The sequence below is a fragment of the Podarcis muralis genome, chromosome 7, assembly GCF_964188315.1.
Source record: "Podarcis muralis chromosome 7, rPodMur119.hap1.1, whole genome shotgun sequence".
NCBI lineage: Eukaryota > Metazoa > Chordata > Lepidosauria > Squamata > Lacertidae > Podarcis > Podarcis muralis.
The window spans coordinates 4805327-4815555 of NC_135661.1; the positions used below are offsets into that span (position 1 = coordinate 4805327).

At 48.1% G+C, this 10229-nt stretch overlaps 1 protein-coding gene across 1 annotated transcript; it reads right to left on the reverse strand.

Moving 5' to 3' along the window:
- Nucleotides 1-289: 289 nt before the first annotated feature.
- Nucleotides 290-8102, reverse strand: LOC114602856 (neuropeptide Y receptor type 1-like). Its single transcript, XM_028741565.2, has 2 exons — nt 7752-8102; nt 290-4821 (listed from the first exon to the last, which is right to left on the reverse strand). Exon 2 carries the CDS (start codon nt 4687-4689, stop codon nt 3583-3585), a length of 1107 nt encoding a protein of 368 aa, XP_028597398.2. The 5' UTR covers nt 4690-4821; nt 7752-8102; the 3' UTR covers nt 290-3582.
- Nucleotides 8103-10229: the final 2127 nt, after the last annotated feature.

Sequence of the window (10229 nt, forward strand, 5' to 3'; positions counted from 1 at the left end):
TCTCACCCCAGTGATTTTGAACTTGGCATCAAACCTGGAGGAGTTTCAATAAAGAACCTTAACTTTTACACGGCTTTAGTGAGTCCCTGTTCCTGTCAGTTCCCGCCAGGCTTAGAGGGAGACCACGGATCTCCTCCTTCCCCAGGCTGGTGCCCTCCAGATGTTTCAAACTGCAACTTCCACCTGCTGTGTTGGCAAAGGGGCAGATGGGAGTTGAAGTCCAAGACGTCTGCACCAGGTTGTGGAGGGCCAGCCTACATCAGGTTTTTTCTCTCCACATGTTCTGGTTCACTGGAGAAAAGCATATCTGAACATGGGCAAAGTTTTTTCCTGTCCTCAGTAAGCAAGCTTGCTCACAGCTAACCCAGGAACATGGACACACACCTTGCTTTTCATGTGCTGCCTCAAGTTTATTTAAAGGACATTGCTCATGTATTAGGTAAAGGAAGTGGCAGGAAAACAGACTTTCTTCTTCTCACAAAGTAGATCCATGCCTATGCAGTTAAATAAAGTACATGTTTCAAAACTGGTTGAAAACAGAAGCACTGTTTGCCCGCAAGTTCCTAGATCTCGGAGTCAGCAGACATCACCATATTAAGAGATCAGGAATTAGGATACATTCAGCTGATGTTGAAAGGTTGGAAGAACACAGGTAGCTTAGACAAATATTCTAGAATGTTTGCTCTATGCTTGTAAATATCAGAGTGTGTCCAACTAACTTTTGCTCAGAGTGGACCCATTGAAATCAATCTACCTAAGTTAGCCATGACTGTGAATCTCAAAAAATTGACCCTATGGCTAGCATCAGATACGACCTTGTATGTCTTTCCTATGAATGTTATGAAAAAATCCTCTGGCTTGATCTGTGCATCCTAAACATCGCAGCATTTTTGCCAGGGCATGAGACTCAGTTAATGGTCTAGAAATGGACCAGGGTAGGGAGTGAGATAGCTCAAAGCTATCTCCATAAAAGTTAGCCCTAGGAAGTCTAGTGGAATTTTACCTGTGAAAAAGTTTGTGAAATGTCTTAGTCACCTTCTGAAGGTTTAGTCTGAGGTCCAGATTTTTATTTTTATTTTTACAACAGTAACATATTTGCTAGCAATAACACTTTCTTTTGCATTATGGATTTTCTGATCAGAGTGAAAACCCAGAAATGTCCCACGTCAAATCAGTCTTCATTAAAGTAACAAACCAAAATGGAAAAATGTTCTAGACTGTAGTAGTCCATGAAACTTTATGCCATAATAATAATATTTTTTAGCTTTTGAGGTGCCACAAGACACTTCACGGTTTTTACTGATTGAAAACATAATGTTAAGGAAAGCATGGCAGAAAGATCAATTACAACTAATTTATGAAACAGAACAACTCATAAGAGCACTCACACTGGTCAGGAATTCTGGGTGATTTTGAAAGAAATGTGAGCCAGTGTAGAAGATGATTAAAAAGTGACTCCTCAGTAATACAAGGAAATGCCATCTTTACTATTTTCTTTTTAATTCATTGTTACAATCATGCACTCAAACCTAATGGCATTTTTAAACACACACACACACACACACACACACACACACACACACACACACACTTCTGCCATTTGGTTTTGGCCCAGGTGATGAATGAGTTAAAGCTTTAGACCTGCTTGCCAAAAGCGTTGTGCCTCCAAATGTTTGGGGCTGAGACTGCCACTATCCTGACTATTGGTCATGCTGCCTGGGAATTATGGGACTCTCTGTTTCTTACAAGATGGCAACTTTTTCTTTATCCTGATGAGGGAAACTGATTACATCCTCATGTGACTGACATTTGCTCAGGCCATCTGATGAAAAGGTGCCCTCTGAAGGCCAGCTCCTGTCCATCCCTGATTTAAATATTAAGGCTAAAATGATAATACTGTTCTGAAGAGTCTCCCTGTGTTAGAAAAAAGGGGGACACTAAGCTACACATCACTGTCCTCAGCTGGATTATGCAGTGCCAGCACTCATTGACTCATCCTTTTAATGCAGTGCATTTTGCATCCAGAGAGTTTTAGGAATGAAGTATTTCTCACCCCCTTCTCCCCAGTAAATGTGCAATAAATGAGAATTGCTGATCATATACAGTAGTTCCAATAGGCAAATGAAGGCAGAGCTCCCAAAGCCAAAACCCTGCAAGCTCCAAGAATACACATTCCAAACTCGTAAGTCCTTTATATTAAATGGACTAATTTTCATGGAAATAAAAGGGCAGAACCAATCAGAACAATATATCATCTTTCTCAGTTTCTATTATGGAAACACTTGCTTTATTATTATTCAAAAGAAAGAGAGAAGATCAAACAATGTTTCAATTGATGCAATTATATTGACAGGACATGACAGCAAGTTTTTGAGTGGGGCAAAACATTTCTTCAGGTGGGGAAATGCAGACTAAACCTTCCAGGGTGGGGTAGAGGAAGGCCGTTAAAGTTTTCTGCCTTGGCCGTTGGGATGACTGGGAGGCTCTCTCAAAATCTTGATGCATTACTCAGACATTTCATACTAAGGATTTCAGCTGAACCAGTTTAGATCTTACCAGTTCTATTTTTTAAAGCTCTTCTTCAATCAGGATAATTCCATTTGCATGGAGATGGAGACTCACTTAGGGCATCGTTTTTCCAGGTTCCTACCTTCAAAAAATGCTTTTCAAGGGACACATCTACCGTGGATTCCCAGAGCACTGCATACGTTTCTGGAACACAGGACATCAGCCCATTGGTTCATCCAGCTCTGTGCTGCCTGTATTGACTGGCAGTGGTGGGTCTCCATGATGTGAGACAGGAGTCTCCTTCCAGTCCAGCCTGGAGATTGAACCTGGGACCTTCTGCATGCAAAGCAGATGCTCTACCACCGAGCTTCGGTCCTTGTACCAGGGAACACATTTAGTTCATGGAGGACAATGGCCAGGCCTGTCAAGCCCAAGTTGGTCCATCTGAATGGAGAATACAACCTAGGACACACCCAATGTTCTCCTGAAGTTCAGTCTAGCACAAAAAAATGCTAGGGTGCTGGGGAAGCTTTCTTTCGGGAAATGTTTCTTTGCCATGATCAATCTTCTCTTTGAAGGACCATTTGTGAAGATCTGCTTCTAAGTTGCCCAATGCTGATGAATGCAACTCTTAACAGAGTTGGATGATTTATTTAGGGGCCCTTGGATCTTCTTGAGAGGCTAAGCAGACAGTATGTTGCTTAGTTATTGTCCCGGGACTCACAGTTTCCATCCGTTTTAGTGGAGTACAACCATATTCTCAAGGAAGTTTTCAAAGCTCCAAATGTTAAGATGGGTTAAGGATCAAAGAGAATAACTGATGGGCAAGCTTGGATTTGTACTCAAGACACACTGTTCCCCAATCCTCTGGGTCATTCCCTCCCCACCTCAGTACATATTCTTTGTACCCCAGATAATTGCAGATGATCCCTGATACAAGTTTGGTATGAGATGGGTTGGGGGGTGGAGTAACCAGAGAATTGGAAATATGCAGACAGCGGAGATACTTCCAGCTTGGCTCAGCTGAGAAAGGGACTGGTTGCTGTTGGAAGGCACTGCATGGGATGTTGGCAGTCACGCGTGGGTACTGGTGCCAGCCCCGCTATGGAGCGAGGCCTTGGAGATCTCCGTGCTGACTGTGGAAAGGGGGAAGCTTTCATACTTGTCCTTCTCACTGCTGCAGCTGCAGCGATACAGCAATGCCTTGACTTCCTTTTGGAAATTGCTGTTGAGGAAACCATACATGATGGGGTTGATGCAAGTGGAAGCCATGGCCATAAGGTGGCAGAGGGAGAAGATGAAGTTGTGGTAGCACACTGAGATCTTCTCATGGTCCCAGTCATAGAGGGCATTGAAGACAGTGAGTGGAAACCAACAGGCGGCAAAAGCAACGACGATGCAAGCCAACATAATGTTGACCTTCCTGTGGCTAGTGGCCCGGGAGCCATCCTTGGAGCGCTCCACCATGTCCTTGCGACGCTGAAGGCGCAGGAAGATGCGGAAATAGCAGGCCATGATGAGGAGCAGGGGCAGGCAGTACTGGAAAAGCAAGAGGAAGGTGGTGTAAGCTAGGCGATGCTGATCCGATGGCCAGTGCTCAATGCAGGCCACGTGGTTGGCAAACGGGTCAAAGGGAAGGCTTAAGTTTTGAAAGGGCTCATTGGTCAGGATGGTGAAGGAGAGGAAGGGCAGGGAAATGAAGCAGGCCACCACCCAGGTAATGGCCACAGCCAGGTATGCATGGTTAGCTCCTGGCTTCCGCCCAGTCGGATTGATGATGAGCTGATGCCTTTCCAGGGCAATCCATACGAGGGAGAGGATGGAGACAGTGACGGAGATGCACTGGACAAAGGGGCTGGCCTTGCAGAGCACTTCTCCTAAGATCCAGCGGTCCATCAAGGTGTAAATGACCGTGACAGGCATGCAAACAAGTGACATGAGGATGTCAGAGCAGGAGAGGTTGGCGATGAAGATGTTGGTGACGTTTCTCATCTCCTTCTGCTGGATGATGACACACACCAAGCAGAGGTTGCCAATCAACCCCACTGCAATGACTGCGCTGTAAGCTACGATCAGGAAAGTGCCGTTCCCCACAGAGTCGCTGCAGGACATGTCGTTTTCCTCTAGCAGGCTCAGCTGCTCTGAGAAGTTGAGGTAGAGGAGATTCATCAGCTGGTCCATGGCACGTCCCAACTCTACCTTAGAGATGGAAGGATGGAGAGCTCTCTAGTGCAGGTGGCAAAAAAGGCTGCGGCAGCGGCAGCAGCAGCAGCAGCAGCTGTCCCTCCTCATGAGATGTTGCGCTCGCTTGCCCTGTGCCAAGGAAGAAGACAACCAGACATTAGGAGGCACTTACTTATTGACTACATTTATATAGTGCCTTTCTTCCATGGAGCTCAAGGTGGCACACAGAGGTGCCCAGGGGGCTCCTAGGATTGCTTCAGGCATTCTCTGCTGCTTTCCCCAGCCACTCTGGGTGGCTTACAACATATCTAAAAACATCCTTAAAAACTTCCCTAAACAGAACTGCCTTCAGATGTCTTCTAAAAGTCAGATAGTGGTTTATTTCCTTGACATCTGAAGGGAGGGTGGGTGCCACTACTGAGAAGGCCCTCTGCCTGGTTCCCTTCACTTCTCGCAGTGAGGAAACCAGCAGAAGACCCTTGGAGGAGGACCTAAGTGTCCGACTGTCCGGGCTGAGTGATGGGAGTGGGGACACTCCTTCAGGTATACAGGGCCAAGGCTGTTTAGGGCTTTAAAGATCAGCACCAACACTTTGAATTGTACTTGGAAACATACTGGGAGCCAGAAGATCCTTTAGGACCAGTTTTTCAGCATATGGTCTGGGCAGTCACTCCCAGACCCAAGTCTTGTTAGCTTCACCAAGTGGTTGGCTGTATCAGGAGTCTTCAGAGCATGCCCTACTGCAGCCTCCCCCAATCTGGCACCTTCCATATGTTCCCATTAATCCCAGCCAACTGATGGGAGTTGTAGTCCAAAACATCTGGAGGGTGCTAGTCTGGATCAGCTGCCCCAGGACTACTCATCTTCTGCCCCACATAGTTTAGCCTTACGGCCCATCCATACCTTGGATTAATGCCCATTGGGAACCCCTTGTGCCCCCTTTAATTCCCCCTCATCCTGGTGACATTCTCCTCCAATTACCACCCCAAATTTTCTCCTCCCTAAATCAGATATTCCCTATGCAATGGATGTTGCTGTGCAAGCCTAGGACTTGCCGATCAGAAGGTTGGCGGTTCAAATCCCCACGACAGGGTGAGCTCCCATTGCTCGGCCCCAGCTCCTGCCCACCTAGCAGTTCAAAAGCACGTCAAAGTGCCAGTAGATAAATAGGTACCACTCCAGGGGGGAGGTAAACAGCATTTCCGTGCACTGCTCTGGTTCTCCAGAAGTGGCTTAGTCATGCTGGCCACATGACCCAGAAGCTGTATGCTGGCTCCCTCGGCCAATAAAGTGAGATGAGAGTCGGTCACAACTGGACCTAATGGTCAGGGGTCCCTTTACCTTTACCTTTAAGGAATCTCCAGATCTAGGGAGAAGAAAATGTGAGGCTGCAGTAGATGGAGGAGAACACCAAGTAGGCTAAGGAGCCACAGGAAGCATGGGGGGATCACAAGACACACTAAGCTGAGGTATGGATGGGCCACACTCTGCAGTGACCCCACCTTATCCTAGAAGCTTCTATTGGGTAAGAACACGCTCACTGAAAGTATTAAAAATGTGTTCTTTGTCTTGAGACAGCCCTCTCCTGTGGTTGCCATTTACTGTGAAGACAGACATGAGATCTTAAGAGTGAGTTATCCACCTGCTGTAAAGCAGAGTTCCTATTCATTGCAATGGAGGCAGAGGAAATGAGAACACCCCCCTCCGCCCTTTATCTGCATGGCCTGGTACTCTCTACATTTTTCCAGACAATCCCCGCCCTGTTGTTCAGGAAAGTCACGGCCATCACTTATTGTCTTTTCCTGCCCTCTGTTCCCATCTAGCCCATCAGCTATGATAATGCAGCCTTGCAAATGAAGTCCACAGAAGTTACAAGCCTGCAAAAAAATTGTTCACAAGTCCCTGTCTAGTGATAGTTATTTTTAGCGTGTCTAAGGCCTGCAAAAAGGAAAATGAAATTGAGAGGGAGAAGACAGACTCTTCCAACCTAGAAAAGCATTCTTGCCAGAGGCAATTTTTACTTGCCACAGGCAAGCAGCTATTTTCAAGCCTACATAGTAACTGCTGAGTATCGGTATCAAAGTTTATTTCAGTCACAGACCAGCATAAGATAAAACATATGGATAAACTGAACACATAAGACTTAAAACAGGCAAGGAGTAACTGCTGAGTAGGATATAGCCAGGCAACTATCACAAGCACCTGTTGGCCAGTGTCAGAGCAGGAAGGCAACTTCCACCATTTATATCTGCAACATCCTCTGAAATGTTAAAAAAAAAAATTATTTCCTACTTCTTTCAATGTAGAGATCTTGCCTACAATACTGTTTCCAATGCAGGACACCCTGGTAGTCTCTTAAACGGTAAAATGGGAGGAAATGCAAGCAAGCCTGCTTCCGCTGGTGTCCACATCAACATCCCATTTCATGGACAGTTTTGCTTTATTTGTAAAATGTTTGTCAACTGGAGCTTGTGTGCTTAGGTCCTCCCCTTCAGCGCTGCAATGCACAACCTGCCCTCTTTCAGAAAAAGCTGCACAGGGCTGACCCCCCCCCCAGCCCCCTCATCCTTTCCTTTCGATTCCAAGACCAGCATTTAATGGTAGGAAGGGATAGAGGAATGAAGGCAGAGTACCCTTCCCCTCTTGGAACTTGGTCTGCAGGCTAGCCTTGGAATGCCAGCGCTAGCTGGGGAGCAGGTGCCCCCCCCCATGCCTCCCACCCGCCCCCAGCCCAGCAGGCCAGCCGCCGACCACTGCCCAGACAGATGCGCACGCGGCCGAGCGGTAGGTTGCTGCAGCTTTTGACGGGAGACGCTGTGGTTGTCATCCCTCCAGTCTGCCCCAGCTTTGGAGAATTCGCTCTGAGGCTGGTAGAGGCTGGCAAGCCCAGCAGAAAAGGCAGCTGGGGACTATTACACAAGTTCTAGTGCTGTTGCTGCTACAGGGTCAGGGGAGTGAGGACGGTACTCCCGGGGCACCCAGCCCAAAGTGCAGCCCCCAGGTCTATGAAGAATACACAAGCAAGCGCGCGTACACACACACACACGCCCCTCACTCACCTGATGCGAACTAGTTCTCGTGTCAGCTCAGCCTCTTCTTAAACCCGGGCAGATCTGCTCTGAAATATGCTGCAACACCCTCCCGGCACACGTGAATGCGTCTCCCAGCTCAGGGGTCCTCCTCTTCTTCTTTTCCCTCCCCCAAATGATGGGCTCCAGGGTTTTTTGGGAGGGGGAAGCAAGGAGACACCCAGCGAAAAGGCTGCCTTAAGAAGAACAAGGGAAGCCCCCCTGCCCCCCCCCCGACCCATATAAAAAACTCCACCCCTGGGAGGAGCGAGGCTTAGCCCCACCCGGGACTCTGGCTTCCAGGCGGAGAGGGGATGCTCCTTCCACGTGGGTACCACTCCTCTCCCCCGCCCAGCCGCGCGCTCCAGTCTCTCAATGTGAGAGCACGTGAAGGGCGGGGGGGGGGGGGGAGGCTGCTGTTGCTGCTGCATGCGGGGGCGGAGGTGCCCCAGATCCAGCTCTGGCAAAGGTCCAGCTCCCTGGCAGGCTGGCAGGCAGGCGAGCGAGCGAGCGGGGGTTTTACTCAGGCGAGCATTGATGGGCGGAAGGTAGGGAGGTCAGGCGCTCCTGGGAGATCTCTGGGCGCTGGGAAGTAGATGGGCGAGGATTCCTGGCTCCCAAAACGGTTTTGCAACTGGCGACAACACCGCTAAAATAAAGAAAGCTAAGGTGGGGTGAGCAAGGGTGGATTTTTGTGCAGAAAGACTGCGAGCTCTGCTCATCTCTGGGATTCCAAACAAACCCCTTCTGCGCCAGGTTTCGGTGGGTGGTTTTTAGTAGGAAGGCAGTGAGTCGATCCTGCAAGCCAGAGGTCTTCCCTCTCCTGACAGCCAGGTAGTGGACAGCCATGCCAACTGGTTAGGAGGAAGGAAGGGGCTTGGCTTTAAATCACCCATCAAGGGATGGCTGGGCAAGGCAAACGAGCAGGCACCTGCACTGTCTATGGTGAAGGACAGTCTTCTCCAACCTGGTGCCCTCCAGATGTTTGGCTACAACTCCCATCAACCCCAGCCAGAATAGCTGTAGGATTCCAGGGCTGATCATACTGGCTGGGGCTCAAGGGACTTGGGATTAAAATCTATTAAATAATAACTCACATGACCACAAAGAAGGCATGAAGGTAAAAGACCCTCCCTGTTCTTTTATCCCAGCACTGCATAGAATATGGAACAGGTATTAGGGACCTGAGTACAAATCCTGATGTGGCTCATCTCAAGATGGAGACACAGCATAAGAACATAAGAAGAGCCAGTGGCCCAGTTTCCTTCTCTCATAATGGCCAACCAGATGCCTCTAGGAAGCCTGCAAGCAGGATTTGAGCACAAGAGCACTTTGCCCTCCTGTGGCTTCCGGCAACTGGGATTCAGAAGCATCACTGTGGAGGCAGAGCAGAGCCACTGACAGCCCTGCGTCTTCCATGAATTTGTCCAATCCTAAAGCCATCCAAGCTGATGGGCATTGCTGCCTCCTGTGGGAGCAAGTGCATGAGGAAGTCCTTTCTTTCACTGACCTGAATCATTCAGCTTCATTAAATGTCTGCAAGTCGTAGTGTTATGAGAGAGGGAGAAAAACTTTTTTCTATCCACTCTTTCTATGCCATGCATAAACCTCTGGTATGTTCCCTCTTACTTGCCTATTCTCTAAACTAAAGAGTTCTAAATGCTGTAAAAGAATTGAAAGGGAGTTTGAAAGAGGTTTGACTTCCTAGGAGAACCTCCCCAATCCCTGAATGCTGTACATGTGTTGGATTGCAAGTTGTAGCCCAAAATATCTAGAGGAGGCTGAGACAGACAAGAATTTGCTTCAGAGAGCTTTGAAAGAGGGAGTGGAACTATGATGCCTGCGTCCCATCCCACTACTGCCTCTGGTAAACAGGTTTTGCAGGGGTGGGTTGAACGGTTTCAAAAACCTGCAGAACCTCTTGTACCAAACGGCAGCAATAGAAGCACATCTGCACAGGCTCTCCAGCCCCTTCCTCTCTCTTAGGAGCTGCGTTCTCCTTTCTGTCTAAAGACACTTTGTGGCAGAAACCGGGAACTTTCTGATTCATCACCATTAAGGTTGCTCTTAGTGCAGCTTGAGACATCACAATGCAAAAAACTGTTAGCTTGCCCATTGCTATGGCACTTTGACTGTTCCAGTCTCTTTGATGGGTATGCTTGGATGACGATTGCGTTTCCAAGCACCTGTTTGTTGTGTTCACACTTCTACTGCACATTTCTGAAGAATGTACAGTACTGTAGTTGAATATGTAAAACCATGGTGTGTGTAGCTGCAGTTCCACAGGAGGCCTCTGGGTGGCCTCACCTTCCACCTTCACTTCCTGATGGCACAACAACAGCCAGTTTCCTGGGAAGCTAATGAGATACTTTGGCGCCAGTGATGCCAATGTTGCCGCTGGGATTCATCAGCACAAATGCTGCTGCTTATCTGGAGGGTCAATCTATATTGATATTCACCTCAGCAAAA

What these genes read in the sequence shown, in the direction of transcription:
- LOC114602856 (XM_028741565.2), bottom strand. Translation starts at nt 4,689, where the DNA reads ATGGACCAGCTGATGAATCTCCTCTACCTCAACTTCTCAGAGCAGCTG.